The sequence below is a fragment of the Dermacentor variabilis genome, chromosome 8 (genome assembly GCF_050947875.1).
Source record: "Dermacentor variabilis isolate Ectoservices chromosome 8, ASM5094787v1, whole genome shotgun sequence".
In the NCBI taxonomy this organism is placed as follows: Eukaryota; Metazoa; Arthropoda; class Arachnida; order Ixodida; family Ixodidae; genus Dermacentor; species Dermacentor variabilis.
The window spans coordinates 24,963,291-24,984,088 of NC_134575.1; the positions used below are offsets into that span (position 1 = coordinate 24,963,291).

The 20,798-nt window shown below is 45.0% G+C and overlaps 1 protein-coding gene across 3 annotated transcripts in view; it reads right to left on the bottom strand.

Moving 5' to 3' along the window:
• Positions 1–20,798, bottom strand: part of LOC142589836 (UNC93-like protein MFSD11) — a 45,989-nt gene that overhangs the window by 14,990 nt on the left and 10,201 nt on the right. For all 3 annotated transcript variants that reach the window (XM_075701451.1, XM_075701452.1, XM_075701453.1), the window contains exons 2-5: positions 5,670–5,731; positions 4,307–4,414; positions 2,964–3,043; positions 1,213–1,309 (exon numbers count right to left, since the gene is read on the bottom strand). In XM_075701451.1, the coding sequence (XP_075557566.1) occupies positions 1,213–1,309; positions 2,964–3,043; positions 4,307–4,414; positions 5,670–5,731 (347 nt within the window). The remainder of the gene's footprint in view (positions 1–1,212; positions 1,310–2,963; positions 3,044–4,306; positions 4,415–5,669; positions 5,732–20,798) is intronic.

Consider the following 20,798-nt stretch of genomic DNA (forward strand, 5'->3'; position numbering starts at 1 on the left):
GTAGTACATACTAATGAAGCAGTCTAGACAAAGTTTCAGGGGATAGCAATTGTCTAATTTTCTTATCGGTGGCCTTCAAATGGCACCTAAGCTGATGACACATGCACCTGGTGGTTAGCTGCCATGACGTAAACCCCAGCACATTCCCTCCAAGATATTGCGAAGCATGGTAGAATATGCTTACGCACAAAGCAATGTAGCAAGACAATATTCTTAGCATAAGCCAAGGAAACCATGAAATGAAATAATTTTTAGGAGTACTTACACAAGGGTAGCAGAAAAAAATGCGTACCGGTGCAGCATCTATATTTCTTTCAAATAAGGCACCACCTGTCTCGAGTAGTGATAACAGAATAACACCACTGACTTGGTGCAAGAATATGGACACATGTACAAGATTACGCCAGCAATAAGTGATAGCTTAAAGCGGTGCTTCATGTGGAAGTCCATATTCGTGTTGTCACATCTGAAGTTCGAAGGAGACACGTCAAACTAAACGACACAGGTTAGAAGGAAGCTAAAGAAAAGCATTCAAACAGCTTAACTGGTAAAGTATGCTTTCAAAATGCTATTTTCGTTACTTTGTCAGAAGAACATTGTTATCACTAAAAAGAAAGCGAAGTTCAAGCTTCTGTCTTGAATTTTGTGCCGAAGCATCGGTGCCAGTTTAACCTTTTGAAAGTATCTATATTTACTGAACGTGCACCAACAAGCCCAGTTGCAAGTACTGCTAAGTATTTTCTTATATTTGGGCAATTAACCAAATTATTGCAATTACCAAGTTACCAAAGTTACCCAAATTATAGGCAGTTACCAAATTATTTATCATGTTTAGATGCATACCATTAAGCAATTTACTAAAGCAGGCCAGGTGCACTGAATATCCGCGACGTCATGGCATGGCTATGGTCATGGCGAATTGGTGTGGAAACTCCAGGACGGTGGTGCCATCCCGCATTTCTTTCTTCTTTTTTTACAGTTTTTATAGCATACCAAGATTTCTGTCATGGTAAGATAGAGTGGCTGACTTGCTATTGTTCAAGCGTGACTTACAAGTACAGCTCGACCTAATATTCCTCCTTAGCGTCCTTAATTATAGTGCACCAATGTGAAAACAATAAGAAATTCTAGTGGGCAACAAAACATGCTAGAACAAATGGCATAACAGTAAGCGATGCATAGGCAAGTTAAAATGCATCACTGCAGCCTAACCTGCATTGCAGCATGGCCCAGAAAATGCCGCTATTCCGGGACATGGTGGTGCTGTCAGAGTTGATGGTTAAAAAGTTCCCTTGGCCTGTCCAGATCACTGCAGGCAAATAAGAACTTTATTAAATCATGCTGGTGATTAACACCAGGTACTTGATGCAATAAGAATGCGGAGACCTGTGTATTTATTCCGACAACCTTTTAATGAAGATTTTGGATGCATTCTTGCATTGCTTTCAGTCGTGTCTTGCTAAAGCATTGATTTTTTTTTTTTTGCTCAACACTATTTAGTAAAAGACTTGGAATCATTGTTTTCCTCTTGCATCTGGACATTTAGTTGCCAAGAGGCAATGAAACCAGTTTATGTGTAATTTTATGGCCAGATGCACGTAGAACTGAAGATATAATTAAAAAGATATTTATTAATTACTTTTTGCAGATGGACAGGCAAGCAGTACTTTCCAAGTGCTTTATTGAATGACACGAACCAAACTATGATCTTGTTACAAAAATGGAGTGAAAAGAAAACAATGCAATACATGCATACTATTCTTTTAAGGTTGTTTAAACAAAAACGAAAGTCACTGCAGATGTAGCACATTCTACAGAATGTCACAAAGAGAGAGATCAGGATAGAAGTAAACAAATAAAAATAAAGCAATCAAAACACAAAAGTGCAACATCTGTTAATAGGGGTATGCAGAAGTGTAAGGCGACAAAAAGCTACATTCATTCTTTCAGCAAGAGCACATTTCACAAAACATGTTTTATTTCAAGTCTGATAATGAACAGTCACATCTGTGTTTAGGAATTTCATTATTCAAGAATGATGACCTGTGAATGCCAGAATCTTAATACAATCAACAATGGGTTTCATGCAGCAAAGGTAGCATGCATATGAGCGTTGTGCCCAACAAGGAAGCGAATTGAATTGAATTGAATTTTGAGGTTTTACGTGGCAAAACCACGATTTGATTATGAGGCATGCCACATTGAGGGACTCCGGATTAATTTTGATTACCAGGGGATCTTTAATTAACGTGCCCCCAATGCACGAGACGCAGGCATTTTTGCATTTTGTTCCCGTCGAAATGCAGCTGCCACGGCAGGCACTTGAACCTGTTACCTCGCACTTAGCAGTGCAGCGCCATAACCACTAAGCCACCGTGGCGAGTAACAAAGAAGCAATAGAAGTGAGATCACTGTAAGACAGATAACACACTGTAAAGATGACGTACGTGCCATGCAAGTCATATTTACGATGCCATGCAGCCGGTACAGCACAAACACATGCACTCACATATACGAGAAAACGAATCCAGGACAATAAGTCTACGAAAGCCTCCCGATGGCTGCTTTTCGCAATAGATGTCCAAACTAGTTATTTTCTGCCGAGATGCTACACTGCAACAAATATTTTAAATTGTGCAGATGGCTTGAAAGACAGTTAACACTCCTCATAATGAGTTAATCTTTAAAACTGCCAACGAACTGAACTTGTGGCAACAGAGAGAAATAGACCGAGGAGGAAAAAATTCTAACACATGCTCCTACATCCTGCATATTTTTAGACTTCCTTAAAAGTACCAAAGCTTCAAGGAGTCTACTAAGGTCAAAAGAGACAAATGAGTATGTTCAACTCCGTAACATTTGTTGTTGCATGACTACCTAATATGCAAAAAAGCATTGCCCTAAAACACACTTGTTTCACCTGCCGGCATACAAGAACAGCCAAAATAAAGAAAGGTACGTACTTGCCGCACCCACACCGATGGCAACGGACGCAGCATATAAACCCCAAGTTACAGGAAACAGGAACTGGACTACAAATATGCTGCAAAAGACAATCACAAGTCGCAATATAAGCATTGCCAGACAAAAAAGAATGCACATCCAATGCACCTCTTGCAATGTACGTGAGGCAAAGGTATTGTGAAGCAGTTATTCAAATGCTATTAATTTGCCCATTTCCTTCCTGTGTCATTGGTGTAATGGAAACGGGCATGCACACATGTGCTTTTGCGCACACGTGCTACACGACATCGCATACACGGTGATCATCTCGAAGAGCCAGTTGGTGTTTGCATGATAGTAGTGTACGTGCGATTGTGGCCTAATGGTTAGAACATCAGGCTTGCTGTGGTGGGGGACTAAGGTTATACCCCATCATCGGGCACATAATAATAATAATAATAATGTAATAATATGTAATATGTAATGTATAATATGTAATTATTATTATTATTATTATTATCATCGTCATCATCATCATCATCATCATCATCATCATTATTATTATTATTATTATTATTATTATTATTATTATTATTATTATTATTATTATTATTATTATTATTATTATTATTATTTGTTCTATATGGAAAGACAGCAGCAGCACCGAGCAGCCACGGTCAGAAAATTCAGAGAGGGTTCACAAAGGAACTTTCACTTTCAAATGTCACAGCTTCCAAAAAATTGAACTAGAGAGTTCAATTTATTAATTTTTTTATCGTTTACTTGTACAAACTGCAGCCCTATGAAAAGGACTATTGCAGGAGATGCCATAACACTTCTGCAAGAGAAAAAAATGTAAATGTGGAGGAGTGGCGGGAGGAATAGGTTTAGAGCCAACAATACTAGGACATTCTACACATCAGTAAAGAGCAGATACTACAACAAACTTAATTATAATAAAGTCGAGTCAAACATAAAAGTGCCTTCATTATGATCAGTATTGGTTATAAGCATATGTTCTTTAAATGCTAATATCAATGAAAAACAACACAACACACTTCATTGTATCTGATAATTCGTTATATCAGTGTTTGTTATATTGAGGTTCGAATGTATGACAAATATAAAGCAAAACACAACACTCGTCGCTAGTGAGTGCAGCTAAAAACTCATCTAAGGGAAGTGAATAAATGTTCCTGGCTATAGGGAATTCCAGCAGTGTCCTGCCCGAGTGAAAAAACATTCAAGCCGATATCAAGTGCGATATCAAGCCTTTCAATAAAAGGCTACGGCCATTTACACGCAAAAAAAAAAAGAAGCCGTTATAGATCAAATAGTAAAATAAGCCAGAAAAGTTGCGTACTTATATGTGACGGCACCAAAGAGCATTGTGTACTTGGGGCCGAGAAAGCTGATCACCGACGGCGCCAGCCAGTTGGAGATGGCGAAAACAGCATAAATAACAGCCAGGCTGCAGCGAGAAGTGACAAAAAAGAAAAGTCATCTGCTGAAGTGGCAATAGATCTTCGAGAACCTCGTTCATTCGTTTGAGTACCCTAAAGGCTTGTTAAGGTATTACATAGGAGAAGTTGCAAAAAGACAAGCACAAGTACGATGTGCACTCTGTAAATGATACAGAAAAAGGAAACGGCATAGATAAGGACAAGATATTATCAAATATTGGGTAGCATGACAAACAATGCAAACACTGCTTATGAACTATGTGGTTCTCCCAAACATCACCCATTCAAGACTAGACAAGCACCAGCATTAAAATTTTCCAAACGAATAAAAGCTTAGCTCCTTTTGAAAAGCCCAGAAAGCTGTTACAAATATGTTAAAGTGTGCCCAAATGTACTTAATGTCAGCAGAACATTCTTCCTTATAGGAATGTACAGCCTAGTGCAAAAAATAAAAAATAAGTTAGGACCAGTTGGCCATTGTCGGTAATCACTGACTGGCCGTTTATTTTCTCGCTGCAGAATGTCCATAGGCACTCATGTAAGTACAAACGGAGTCATCAACATAAAACAGGTTACAGAATAACAGAAGAAGTATAAGAAAAAAACCTTGTGCAGTGAAAAAAAATATATAGTTCTTCTCTTTTGCAAAAATAGGTAAACAAGCCGCAGACACACATACCTAATTACATGTATATAATTACACATACAATTAGTGAAGATAGAAATAAAGAGAACAGAAATGGGTAACTAACATTTATGTATGGAATAGTTATGCATTTAATTGTGGGTTCAAAGCTGCAATCTTAACAAAAGAAGTGTTTGCAAATGTCTGTGCAAAGGGCTTATTTATTTACTATTCATTTTTTAAATATGGCAGGCCTTGTGGAAGCCCAAACAGGAGGGAGGGAACATACATACAAAATAAGATACTGAAAGTAAGAAAGAAATAAAAATAAAAAAATCGAAGTACAGTACAAAATGCAAGAAGCATTTTGGAAAGATGTATTAAAATAGAATGCAGCGTTATGCAGTCAATACACGAAATATATGAATGAACACAGCATCAGATGTGGGAAAGTATAACATGTAATAATGTCACAGCAGAGAGGCAACGAGTCATAATAAATTATAACAATATCACAGCATTACACATCAGCACAAGCACACTTGGCATGCAAACTAATATCTGCTTCATTTCAGTGCAAGCAGTTTGGAAGTGGTTGCGAACTTCAAAGCAGAACGGGAATGAAAGGTGATCTGTACCTGACATAGCCGTCACCAGTGTAGCTGGGGTCTTCATTGTGGATACTGTCTAGGACAACTTTCTGCAATGAGAGAGAAAAAGAATTTTTACCCAACAGAAAAACCTAATAGTAATTTATAGTAGGAGGTGTGGACAATCACAATGGTCGGTGAATTACTTGAACAGATATACAGTCTATAACAAGAACCACTCCAACTTTGTTAAAGATGTACGCTATCTCTCTGTAAGCCAATCTCCTTAAAAGAAGCAGTACAAGTTAACTGCTATCCAATGTAAAGTAAACTACTTAGGTAAGTCAAGTTTCCACCACTTCATAATTTCTGCACTGCTCCCTCCAGGAAAAAAAAAGAACTAAGAGACAAACCTGATTTCAAAATGGTAAAGCTTCGCAGCAAAATGTACATACTCAACAGTAGTGTCTTCACAATAGTGCAATAAAAATTAAAACGGTCTTCGCGTGGTAAAAGCGCAAAGCAAAGCAGGCATGCTATGCACCAAGTTAAACATCAAAGTAGCCTCGCAGTAAAAAAACATACAAAACCGATCTTGTAGTGATAAAGCTTCACTGCATCACATATATCGCTAACAGAAAAGTATCCTTATGATACTCATTTGCAGTATTAGTAGTAATAGTAATCGGCTGGCTATTTAATTAATAAACAAGTAAATAAATAATAAACAAAAAGGAAGAAAATTACTGCTGACCGCACTACAACATTCCAGCAAAGTTGGCTGGCAACTGAACACACTGAACAAAAATGCATGCATAACAAAAGGCCAGAAGGCATTTGTGCTTCATGTCATATGTGAAGGCCAATGCTCCCTTTCAGAGGAATACTTTGGAAAGTAAGTTCGTGGTGCTAGAGATCATTTGTGTCATCTATATTAAAATTCACAGGCTGTTGGCCTTCCTTCATGATGTTAGAACTTTTTGGAAAGGCTCGCAGCACAAAAAGCATGATCGACGTTTTAGATGAAAAATATAGTTTGAAAAAAAAAGTGGAAAGCCCATGCCTAAATAAGTAACAATATAACGAGAGAATTAAGTTAAGAGCTTAAGTTAACACTTACAATACATATCATGGATTTATTTTAATGTGATTATGAATACTCGCCAACGAAAGTTTAGAGACTGTGGCATCACCACAAAGTTCTTAATTTAGTCGTGAAGTAGGGAAATGTCTCGCTGCGTTACATTAGTCGAACAGGTGCACGCACAATGTGGCACTCAATTTATTTACACGTGCATGTCAATGCTACAGAAAGATTCCAATCCCTAGTTCATAGTTTCTGTGAACATGTACGTGTGCGCCTTTTCAGTGGTTAGCACATATGCTTTAATTATAGTTTCGCAAGTCATTTCACGAATCTCGATTTTAACGATTGCCGAAGTTCAACAATCGGACAGATTCGCAAAGTAGTAGATATTGGTACGTAGATTTTGACAAACCCATCAAAACAGGCCTCTAAAAGTCAAAGCAGAAGCATGGCAGTTGGCCAAGCAGCTTGTGTGTAACTTAAACTGCACATGCCAGTTGCTTCAACTGCATTTTCCACATTGTTGCACAGCTAGCGCATAAGACCACCGATCGCTCAGCAAGTGGGAAGCTGTGGCATGAGAAGCCCCCTTCCCTCTACTCCCTCTCCCAGAATTAAAAACGCTAACAAGAAAAAGGTATTTGAATTGATTAGTAAATTACCCTTCTACAGCACATAGAAAAAAATCGCACCCTCGCTCGAAAGGAAAAGCATTGACTGCAATGGCAAATCATCAGACAAATATATGAAGTAAATTAAGATTTGTAGTTTTATCGGCCATATAAATTGCCGTAAACACTTGCTTATGACTAAATTAACAATCATGGTGTCACGTGCGCACGTGCAAGCATCAACAGATCTCATTCGGTGTCCGTGGACACTACCTATCAGAACACTGGCGTGGTGAAGAGCAGCAGAAGTGGCGAGCAAATTCCACTTCGTGCCTCTATAGCTTGAACGCGTCTCCGAAATTTGAGACTGCGCGACCTCCAACACTACGCGCGCGGGAGCACAGCGCTCACGAAGCCATCAGCCATCTCTACTCGCGTAACATTGCACCCGCCGCAGATTACTTCCAAGATAGGGCGCACCACGACCTACTGTATTATACAGTAGGTCGTGGGGCGCACGCGGCCGCGCTCAGCCGTAAAACCCCTTAAACTTCGTAAAGCAGCGACACTCTCCTCCTCCGTCTTCACTCCTCCTCGTTTCTTCTCTCTTTCACGCTCCCTCCTCGACCGTGGCGCCGCCTACACTGCTCGAGCGTAGAAACGGCGCCAACATGCGCTCCTCGCCACTCCTCAGACGCTTCTCGAGCAAAAATGGCGCTCGTGCACGGCGCGAGGGCCCACGTGATGCTATTAGCCAATAGCGACGCGGCGTCGGCCGGAGCGCGCGAGGAGGAAGCGGCATTCTTGAAAGCGTGGCACTACTTTACGAAGCTTAAGGGGTTTTACTGAGCCGCTCAGCCGGGCTCGCGCGCTCACCTGCCTCTCTCTCTCTCTCTCTCTCTCCCTCACCGCCTCTCGAACACAACGCTGGGCGAGCGGGAAGGCGGCGCGGATCAAGCCAGGCGCGCATCAAGCCGCCATCCTTCTCGGCTCACCCTCTCACGTTTTTCCCTCTGCCGACAACATATGGCGCCGCAGGCAGTGATGGGATCTTATCGCACTTGAACTTTACACGATAAATCACGGCGACGGACACTCCAGGAAATTCGCCCGGATTGTCCCTATAATTGCTGCCGCATAAAGAGAAAACACACCGCGAGAAGAGGCAAATATAATACGGGTGGCGACGCCGCCTTTAAGTTCCCTCACCACGACGCCATGACGTAATGAATTTGGAGTCATGGCTTGGGCATGGTTAATTTTCCGCCGGCAAAAATGCACTAGAGAGCGTTCTAAAAGAACCAAGGACTAAACCTAGCTAGTTCCCGCACAAAGTGCGGGAACATAGAGATCACACGGATGTATGTCGGCGCTGGAATTACAGCGCGAACTTCGAAAAACAGAATTTTGACTTTCAAATTTTCCCTTGTGATAATCCATAGCCACGAAATAAAAGAAAACACGTCTTTAATGAATATTTTATCAGTCTAAATTTATTTTACTTGGCGTATATCTTTGTCGTCCCTTCAACTTTACACCACTGGCGTCAACACTCAATTCCATCAATTTACGTTAAAAAGCAGGACAGTCCACCGTCCTGCTCAAAATAATTATTTCAAATATTTCGAACGCGTACGTTGCTTAACTGGTTGAAAGAAAAAGGACATGTGTACCGCGCAAAATACGGCTTACGGCCGAATTGAATGTGACCGCGTGCACGGTCGACACTATATGTTCACGCAAGCCGTTGTTCGTGTTTGCAAACAACTGTAGGTGCATTGCGCAAATTCCCATGTGTTAATTTGGTTTCCCGTTTCACCTCATCCGACGACGAAAGTGATATACAGCATATTATTCACACAATGTCACCATTTTTGCGTCCACTACATACAGTCGAGCCCACCTCCACAACGAAATGGCATGAATAACGAAGGAATAATGCTGCCCCGATTCTATTGCGAGCTTTGCGGTGCGCGACCTTTACAACGAAATTACCTGAATAACGAATAATACCGGAGGCGCCTTGCAAGCACTTCGCTATAAGGATGTTCGACTGCATATACTATTAGTGGGCACCTGTGCTCCCGTGACACATGTCTTGTACTCTCCCAGAAGCCCCGTGAAACGTAACACGTGTACGTCACAAGGTCGCAACCCATGCATGTCATGGCAACGGGAAGTGTCGCGAAGCATATGTCAAGGCAAGCACGCTTGCGCGTTGTGCGGGCTTACAGTGTTGCGGAGCATGTCACGTATAGGAACAATGTTGCAGTAATATCGAAGCTGCGGTGTCATCGATGGGAAACCAACGACGGAACTTCGCGTGCCCACAGCAGCGCCGTAACACACAGCCTAGCGGGCGGTGGAAACAGTTTTCAGTAGCATACATATATGCTCCGATTTCGCCTCATCGATTTCCCTGCCCATCTCTGAGGCACGCGTGTCAGGATTCTGGCCTGTATGGGTTCCGGCGTGCTGGAACGTAGAGAGAGAGAGAGAGAGAGAGAGAGACCTTTCATGAAAGGCAGAGATTTTAGGCGGCGTATATGGAACGTATGAGCGCATGCGCTTCTCCCAACGAGCATGGGTATGACGAGCCCTTGGCTGGACGCATCTATACAGAGCAAAAGCGAACGTTGATAGAGGTGAGCGTCTGTTATCATCCAAAATGTCGTGCCCTTTACGTGACCCCCCCCCCCCCCCCCCGCCACCGCAATCGGATGGTGTGCGGTATATCTCAGCCGCACACTCAAACTGCAGCAGCACTTCCCATTGCCAGCGCTGGTTCCTTACAGTGTTGGGAAACATGTCAGGGTAGCAACGCTTCACATCAGATATTAGAAACGAGCGCATAAAAAACCAAGACAGAGAGATAAAACGAGGTGCACCGCGAGCTTATCGTTTCATCTGTCCATCCTGGCTTTTATGTGCGCCGTTTTATATCTAATATGAAGCATATGCATTCTACCAACTCGCCGAATTGTTTTGTGAAAATGTTGCAATATACATATGCGGTCTTACGTTGTGGATAGAGTGTACAAGAATATTCTGTACACTCTAGTTGTGGAGCATATATGTATGACGTCTAGCGTCGTGGTGCCTGCCATATACAGTTGCAGAAACTGTCTTGTGGCTCAGTAAGCACGTCATAAACAAAGAAAACTGCAATTACAGTGTAGTGCGGTCCATCCGTATAAGGAGCACGTATAGGTTATGGCAACAAGGTAAGCATATCGACACGTCATATTTCTACAGCCTGTTCCTTTTCTTCATTTCTTTTAAAGCGAAAGCTTTACTGGCCGCGAACTTGCGCTTTCACCGGGGCGGTTCTCCGAGGAGGCACATGACGTCACACCGCGTTCCTCGTCGTTGCGTTCGCCTCCGGTCACTTCGCCAGCTTCGTCGCATGCCTGATAACATCATCGGAGGATTGAAAAGGAGAGCTCGCGTGCGCCGCAACCACAGTTGGGGCGGCAGCATGGGCGGCGACAAATCTGATAAGCAGGAGGAGGCCTGGAATCGACATCCGAACGAGATGAAGAGGAAACGAATCGCCCAGGAAATAAACAGCGCACCGAACCACCGCCTAAACGCCGCAACATAGCTAGACAACCAGACTAACCTGGACTTGCAATCAAGATTAACCAAGGCTAACCATGCTATGCCTTAGCTTTCGCTACGTATATCTTGGCATACCCGAGCTAAGCCACTGCCAATTTTTTCTCTCTTTCCTTTTTCTTTTGTTTTTTTACAGCGTAGCTAAGGGATACTTACTCCAGGATCGTCTCTGTGTGTTAAGGCAAAACTATCATCATCTAAATTGGCTCCAGCGTCGTAGTCGTCTCCACAGCTTGTTCGTTGGCGCCCCTCGGCTACCTCGGCGCTACCGTGCGAATGCGCCCGTGCCACAGGTCCCGCGTTAGTCGTCATAATTAACCATCTAATTAATTAATTAAGAAACGCAAATAAGTAACCAATTTTACAGCGGAGCTGTTAAGGGATACTTCCCCCAGGATCGTGTCCGCGTGCAGACACCTCCCCATGCGTGGGCCCATCCCGAAGACAGTGCAATGCAGGGCCGACCCGCGGCAAAGGTGCAGTTCGCCCATTAAGGGGCCCACACACACAGCTTCGATCGTCATCCTTCTTGACAGAGTGTAAGAACACCGAGAGAGAGTAAAACATCTTTATTAATAATATCTGAATGGCGAGAGCAGTGTGGGAGGAACCCTCAGTCCAGGGTCCCTAAGATGATTCCGGCGATGTTTCGAGCCCGTTGTATCACAGCTCGGAGGACCTCGGGAGGTCCGTCGCGGAGGGCATCGTCCCACAGCTCTTTGTTGCGTACGGGGTAAAGGAGAGTTGGCAAGGGAGGAAAGAGGTTTGCACTCAATCGTGACGTGGAAGATTATGGGCGAGCTGCCACAACCAGGGCAACGATCTGCATAACAGTGTGGGTAGAATTTATTGAGAGAGACAAGATTTGGAAAAGTTGCGGTTTGTACCGAGTTTCCCTTTTCTTTCTCCTTCGTTTTCTTTAAAGCAATGGACAACATGCATAGTGCGTCAAGGATTCCGTATTCACACGCTAAAACAGGAAGCGAACGCGGCACTATACATCGTCGTGTATACACATGCCGGTCCCGTCAAAGACGCTGGCGCGCAACATCGCGTCCTGCGCCCGTACACGGATTACCACACAACCTTATAGACGGAGCATGTACAGTACACACGTGCTCATGAAGCAGTTGCGAAGGTGCTGACGAGACTGCCAAAATAAAGAAAGGAAGAGAGGGCTTGTCGAGCGGCTCCATAGCTGCGTGTGTACGCATCGTAGGCACGTGCACACAGCTTTGCGGCAACAGCTGACTCATAACCCAGCGCTTTGCAGACAGCGCACGCTCCTGAGCCCGCATACACATCCACGACGTGCAGGTGATCCGCACGCAGATAAAGCTGTTTGTCTGACGCTGTCGTCTGTCGTAATGGTATCGAAATGTCGCGCGGCAATTCTTTAATAAGTGTGTGTGTGTGGGGGGGGGGGGGTTCTAGCTCCGGTTCTTTCGGTCTCGCGTGTGTCTCGATCGGCCTCGACAAATATCGTGCACCCAAAAAAAGAAAAGAAGAAAAAGAATTACGAGAAAAAAAAATAAAGAACGAAGAAACAGGACTATGACAATTTTCGAAACCTACATTTTCTGTTTGCTTGTTTTGTTTCGTCTTTTTCGTACTTTTTTCTTTAGTTTCGCTTATATTTTCTGGTGACGGCTTTTTACGTCGTTCTACAAAGAAAAAAAAAACAGAAAAGGAAAATGTTTGCACGACTCCTTCATCGGAATCAACTTTACTCCCCTTCTGACTGCCGTTCTCTGGGTGTGCGATATAGTCAAGTGCTGCGATGCGGCTGTAAGAGAACGTACTATGTATAGATGACCCCACTACATGAAACATATGAGAAGAGACATCCGGGAATAGACGCAAAAGATATAAAATGATATGCGTACGTGGCGGCGAATGTCTGAGTGGCATGCCATGGCTGCAGGCTAACAGCTGTATTCCTCTCAGAAGTTAACATTAATTAACATAATTCCCATAATTAACATAACAAAATTAACATAATTAATGCTCATGCGAGAGGTCCGTCTGCTTACACTCACGTGGGTGGTGAAGCTGCACACAAATGTTAAAAAGCAACTCCGACGATGTTTCGATGTTCACTGATTTCAATAAAATTTTGGATATACGTTCCCTTTTGCACTCTTGATTATCTGTGCCAAACTGCTGCAAGTCATTTAGTTTTCCTGAAAAACTAATTTTAAAGATTGGTTGCATTTCCGACTCGTGACCTTTTTTTACTGGCCACCCTGTGTCTGTGACGTCTGAAACTACACTGCCACTGTCGCTGAAATTGTTGCTGAATTCGCCGCAGTCCATAGTTCGGAAAATCTGTAAAAGCCTCCTGTGTCGTCAGGAGACATTATCAGCTTCGCTTCTTTGGCGTTAGCGCCACGAGTACTGCGTGCTTAGCACGTGTTCTGCGTGTTTCCATTGTGATGGCGTAGCATGTGACGTCATCGACCGATCGTGACGTCACACGAAGCGGCTACCCGTTTCGGTTTCGGTATCTCGTTTATGGTTATTTAAAATTAATAATGAATTTCTAAGCGAATTGACGAACCACCCTACCGGTGACAGGATGCCATTTGAATATGACGATATCCTAATGTGATTTAAAAAAAAAAACGCCGGAGTTGCCCTTTAAGGATAGCAAAAGAAAAAAAAAAAGAAAGGAAAAGAAAGAAAACCGAACCATTTCTTTCACCGTATATTCATGACGAAATTTTCGCTTTACCCTGAAGTGACCAAATATGTTAAAATCAATAGAATATTCTGTCATTCAGCGTAAAAATAAATTTATGCAAGAATTTCTGTAGACAAATTTTCAGTTTTCTTACTTCGTCTATTTAATTTTTTTTTTTTTTACAGCGCATGGTACGTGGTGAAGGATCAGGGGCGTTTCATACGTTCAGGCCCTTCGAGAAGGGCGCCGAGCAATTGGTCAGCCGCTCGTCACCTCACCATGTAGCACGTTTCACCAGCGCGGGCCACAGATACCACAGGCAACGTTGGATTCCAGTGGATGCTAATCGGACTTGAATTTGGATTCTCTGCATTTTCTGATGGCTGATCCGATTGTTCCCGGAACAATAAACATTAATCCACCACGAACTACGCGTTAACTTCTTCTATTAAGATTTATCAATCACGAAGTGAACGTCTAAAATTTTTTCAACGTGTGCGGAACACCTAAATTTGATGCCACTGTACACTCTTAGAGAAAGGCCCTTTGGGGTGTATACCTGCCACACAACGATAATCGTCATCTGCCTTGCTTGCGTTTCCTTTCTTGAAAACGCCGCGCCCGCTACTTTCCTGTCGGGAATGCTATGACATGCTGATGACGCGCATGCCGTTCGTTACTGGGAAGTACCGGGCTCGCAGCGTTAAAGAAAGGAAATGCGGACAAGACAGATGACGTTTATCGTTGTGTGGCAAGATACAACCCAAAGGGTGTAATTTTGTTTTATAATGTAGAGACGGGCCCAATGATACGAATGTGCACGCGGCAGCTTGAAATACATTGACACTCTCTTCTATAACGGACATATATCGGAGGTGTTCCTCCCGTCTCATCCGAAGACAGGAGGATCACCACACTAAAGGGAGAAGAAAATGACAAAAGAATGGATCCCTTTCAGCTTTCTATCTTTCTCTCTTTCGGTCGTTGTTCAGGAACAGGAGTACAATGTGCTACGAAATACTGACACTAACGGGAACAGCGCTGTTCCAATGACGGCACGGAGTACATATACCGTGTCAGGTGACAGCATGCACGCGTGATGGAACTCAAAAAAAGGAATGCCGCAACGGAGATACATATAGCCGATTATTATTTTTTATGTTCGGATTAAATTTCGACTATACTTAATCTTGAGCTGATCTAGAAGAATATTCCGCTCCTGTTTGCCCGGAGTTAGCGATATCGCTTCACGTGCTGTTAAGAACGGTCCAGCTGAGGTGCAAGTGTTGTCAGCCAGTTGCGACAACGGGCGTCAACGTTTCAAAGAGTGCCGCCGCAAACCTCTAGCCACGACGTCACTAAATCGCCATTGCGACTGAATGCGTTCGGCGGGCCAACTATTGTTACCGAACCCACCAACGCGGACCTGATCTGCCGCGAGCGGGGGAGTTGCCGCGGGAACGTCGTCGGGGCCCCCTTCCCACGCGCCGACCAAGACGCAGGACAATGGCTACTCGGGCGCGCTGCGAGGGTCCGCTCCGAGTTCTACGAAATTCGTGTGATGTCGGTTTCGAACCGTGAACCTGTGTGTGTGTGTGTGTGTGTGTGTGTGTGTGTGTGTGTGTGTGTGTGTGTGTGTGTGTGCGCGTGTGTGTGCGTGCGTGCGTGTGTGTGTGCGTGCGTGCGTGTGTGTGTGTGTGTGTGTAAGCCGTCCCGGGGAGAGGCGGCGTGTTTGCAATGACTGGAGGAACGTTTCCGTCCCCTTGGAATCAAGGGGAGGACCGAGTGTTTACAAACCGCTGTTGTGCGGCTGCTCAACACACTCTCTCAAGCAGTCATGCTAGATTGATGTAGATACTGTAAATAAACCCATATTCCTCGTTCTCGATGAGAAGCAGTCCTTCCCTTCATCAACTTCCTCAGCGTGGATAAGTTGGACGACGGCATGGGCCAGCCACCTTCTAATTCATGCCCGACTCCAATCTTGACAACGGATCACGAGCGATGTGATTGAGCCCCCAATCATAACAGTGCCCCTTCAAAGCACCGCACATTATAATGCGCGGTGCTTTGGAGGGGCACGTAAACGAATGAACGAAGGTGTGTTGTATATAACACACCTTCCTTCATTGTGGGCAGCGCCTACTGCCGCATTAATGGGACGCCGAAGAACAATACGTAGTCTGGTTAAGCACTCTTTCAAGACTCGATTTGCATTTATTCGGCGGGAAATATTGTGCAATCTAACTTTTTATTTTTATTTCACGCTCGATTTGCAGCGCCGCATACGTCAGTACGACGTCACGGACTTCAAGTATTCTCGCATGTCTGCACCGTTGCTATTCTGCAAAAGTTGTAATAAACTTATCATCGGTTCACTTATAGAACGCAATGCAACGCTTGTTTTGTCGATAAATCGATAAACTATTAAAGAATGTAGTCCCCGAGCACACGCTGTGGAAATCTCACGGAGCTGGCGCGCGGGGCCTTCAAACACGGGAGTCTTTCGCTTTAGCGTAATTTCCGGCTATAACAAAACACTCCGCACAATGTGTAGCTGGCTGACGTATCGGTTATTCCCTCAATTGCAATTTACCAATACGGCTCAACTTACTACTCCTCCTAGGTGTCCATTGATCACGGGGTTATCTTAGAGGTAAAAAAGAAATTCAAGTTGCGTATAAGAACGGGCTACGTCCGTCGTGGTGGCGTAAAGGCTATGGTTTCGGCTAAAAAGCGACGGCTTGTTCTACACCCTTGCAATTTTTTTTTAAGTACGCGCGAGCGTTGACCGTATGGCGCGTTAGCGGGGGGGATCGGCAACAGTGCATGCACGGTCGCCCACATTGTAAAACAATGTGCACCCTTGAGCGTGAAAAATGGTGCAAATAAATGTGTCTATAATTCACACCCTTAGTGGGTGATTTATATAACCGCCACCTTAAAGGAGTACTGACACAAAAAAAATCCACGTGGCTTTTTCTGCTTTAATAAGTAGTTAATGACCCAGTAATAACGGCACGAAACCTCATTTACTTCGGAGCGCGACAGGTAATTATTTGCAGTCTCTTTTGTAGCGACCAGTCGAAGTTTCGGTTCCAGAGAGCACCGAGATGGGGCAAACGGGAGTGTAAACAAAGTGGTCACGTGTTCGCAAAAACCCATGACGTATTGTCGTGCGACTGCCGCATCGGTCGAACGACCGCAGCCAATGACAGCGCCGGTAGCGTGAACGTCATGGTGACGTGGTAGACCCGGCGGGGCGGGGCCGGCGAGCGGGCGCCTCGCCGCTCCGATCATGTCTGTTTTTTTTTTCTGCTCGAAACGTGGGCCTCTTTCGCCGCTGACGACGGCGCATAAATGGGCTACAATTTGTTTCTGACACGAAATAACTCCTAGAATAAAGTGACCTCGAAAGAGTGCGAGTTAAAAAACGTTGTGCGAAATAGTAAATCGTTGGCGTGATTTCTACTCGGACGCGGTAAGCGCAGACGCGCCAGCAATCGTCTGTATACGAAGCGGCTCGCCTGACTGGCCTGTTTACTCATCGCTACTAACGGATCCGGGAAAACTAACCGTATTTTCACTTAAGAGAAACATAAATGTTCAGGCATTGATTGCGCTGACGAATTTAGGCGCTTTATTACGAGCTGTGGACGCATCGCAAGTACCCTCGGCCCCGGATAGACGGCCGGCGAGCTAGGCCTACATCGTCTCCCAGCGATCGCAAGCTCGCTTGGCATGCTCGTTCGCTTCTGTTGGCGCCAAAGAAATCAAATGTGCTGCAATTTAAGCGTGACATAACTGTGTACACGTTGTGCCGACTAACATAGGCGCTTCGTTATACGAGCTGCAAGCGATCGTGTCACAAGCGCAACCGGTGTCGGATTCGATGGCCCACCGAGCTATGCCTGCCGGCTCTTAACCAACGGCGGCTGTCAACGGATCCGATACTGCTAACGCGGCCTTGCGGAAACACTAATAATAATAATATTTGGGGTTTTACGTGCCAAAACCACTTTCTGATTATGAGGCACGCCGTAGTGGAGGACTCCGGAAATTTTGACCACCTGGGGTTCTTTAACGTGCACCTAAATCTAAGCACACGGGTGTTTTCGCATTTCGCCCCCATCGAAATGCGGCCGCCGTGGCCGGGATTCGATCCCGCGACCTCGTGCTCAGCAGCCCAACACCATAGCCACTGAGCAACCACGGCGGGTCTGCGGAAACACGTCTACAGTGCTCGCATAGACGTGTTTATATTGTCATCGTTTGTTTCAAACAAGATAGCTGTGCAAATACGGTTGCTTTCACTTTCTGTTCGAAGTTACGCAGGATTCCGAACTTCCAGGCAGGGGCGCCGGTTCTGGGCCGCCGCTCGCTCAATTGTACCATGTGTCCCGAATCGCCGCATGCGGCAAGTCGCACACGACGCGCCGTACTACAGATCGCACGGAAAATCGCGCTATGTGTCTCGCGCTTTAGACGTGGCCAATCACTTAGCGACTCAGATATTGCGGCCGGCGATGGCCAGGACGAACCTCAACAAAACCCTCGCATCGGCCACAATCAATGGTGAGGCACAGCAAATCGGCGTTGAACGTTGTGGCAGCGCAGTCAAGCTGATAGTGTGGGAAATATCCCGATGGACACGACAAAAACTGCAGTTGCAGCGACACGGAGAGCGTCCCACTACGAGTACAACAGCTAGAACAAGCAACAACAGAGGAGAAGAGCACATGTAAGCCGCATGGCAGCCAACGAAAATTCGTGACGTAGCCACATGACGTAGCGTTTTCTTGGCTATTTACAATCCCGGTTGATGTCAATGTCGCGAGGTGCTCTGTTTTGCGGTTGGCTGGGCGCACGTACTTTAAAATTGATTTTAAATATGTTCTAAGCGATATTCGTCGCTGATATTTTATAGACGATGTGTGTGTGACCAACTAAATCTATCTCACAAGTTATCTCGACTTCAAATTTTTGTGTCAGTGCTCCTTTAAAGGTGTGAGTTATAGACACATTTACACCATTTTTCACTTTTAAGAGTGTAAATTCTTTTACAGTGCAAGGCAATTTTCATATCGAGTGCCATCTGCATGCACTGTTCACTTCGGGAATGTCCCTCTCCAAGGCAGTGTTTAAAACAATAATTGCAAGACTGCACACGGTACCTGCAAGCCTAATCAGCCGTCCATGGGTGCGTGCGTAGCGCACAAGTGGTCGCCAAAGCAGGCTTCTCCGCAACAACGGTTTCCGTAGGGAGAAGTTCGCTTCCGCGATTCTCTTCATTCGAATTATTACCGACATAGCACCACGAGGACAATGATTTAGCATGGAAAAAAATTCAGTGACGATTCAGCGAGAAACGCGAGAGAAATGCGTTCGCACTACGTCGGACGCCCTTGGAGGTTCCGGATACAAGATTTAAAACTCGTCCACGACATTCCAAAGCGTTATTCAGGGGCCGTATATTCTGAAACGACCCACTTCGGCGACAGTATCGCCATCAGACGGGCTCTGATTGGCTGGTTGAGCAAAATCTCATGACGTCGCTCGTCCGATTTCGCTAAAACAACCAATCAGCGCGCGTTTGACGGCGAACTATCGCCGAGGCGACAGCATCGCCGAAGTGGATCGTTTCAGAATACGACCCCAGGAGCTGCACTCTACACCCGTGACCTCCCCCACGTGACCGGCTTTCCACACTTCACACACACACACATACACTTGTTTTCTCACTGTGACACTCCTGACGCGAATGCATTAAAAGAAAAAAAGTTAAATTCTGGGCTTTATCCCAGAATTCCTCCCAACTTTCCTGTCGAGAACGCTCGGTCGTGCTGTTAACTCACATGCCGTTCGTGACTTGGAAGTACCGGGCTCGTAGCGTTGAAAAAAGGAAATGCGGACAAGACAGATGACGATTATCGTTGTGTGGCAAATACACTCTTAGAAAAATTTACACCCTTTGGGGCTTATCTTGTCCCACAACGATAATCGTCATCCGTCTTGCCCGCGTTTCCTTTCTTTAACTCGGCGAGCCCGGTACTTCCCAGTCACGAACGGCATGCGCGTTATCAGCGTGACGCAGCATTCTCGACAGGAAAGTAGCGAGCGCCGAATATTTCGAGAAAGGAAACGTAAGCAAGGCAGATGACGATTATCGTTGTGGGACAAATATACACCCCAAAGGGAGCAACCGTTTTAAGAGAGCTTAGTCTTAACCTACACCCTTACACACAATAAGGGTGTAAGGTGCAGGTTATAGATCGATTTACACCCCTGTTCACTTTTAAGGGTGTGAATTGTTTTAAAAGCGCTCTCACGTGGTTTTTGTCGCTCCACGCCAACCCGCCTTCGAGAGGACGCCTCAAACTTGCGCGCGCGGAACCGGAGTGAATAGACCCTTTTTTTGTCCACGCTGTGGCAGCAGTGCATTCACGAGGCCGGAAAACTTCCGGTCATGCATTCCTGACAGTCAAGCTAGCCAAGAAAACGGAAGTATTTTGTCGCATATTGTAGGCGCATATCCTTCATGTGTTCAGATATAAAGAAAGTGCGCCATGCGTCGAGCTCATGTATGGGCTTTTTTTTTTATTGCATTGAACAATCGATTATTCGAAGCGATTATTATCGATTATTCCAACTTTACAGCAAAACTGATGCCAGCTGGAGGGCACTGCAAATTTATAGGCTACTGTAACTTGTGTCGTTCCGGAGGGCTTAACCGGAAGTCTTCTGGGAAGCCTGTTTGCAAGCAAAGAAAGGCAGCGCACGTTAATCTATCGCGCGCGCGCGGAAAAACACAACTGTGACAGCGGAACGATTCCACCGCGCATATATAGCGTGACCAAAAAAAAGAGAATACGAAGAGCGGTAATGCGGTTGTCACCATAATAGGCGGCCCAATAGTGAAGCGCGCGCAGCCATCCCAGAGTCGTTTGTCATCCAGGTCGATCGATGCGCCTGTATGCCTACACGACACAACGACGGCAGCTATGGGGAGTATACGTGCTTTCCGCGGGAAAGGGGGCGGGGTTTGTTGTTATCGGGCACGGGTATACGCATGCCGATGGATACGCAAGCGCTCGGCGTGCATGTATTTATATCGCACGTGGATCTGTATACACATAGATATGCACGTAAGTACAACCACGCGCAAAAAAAAAAGAGAA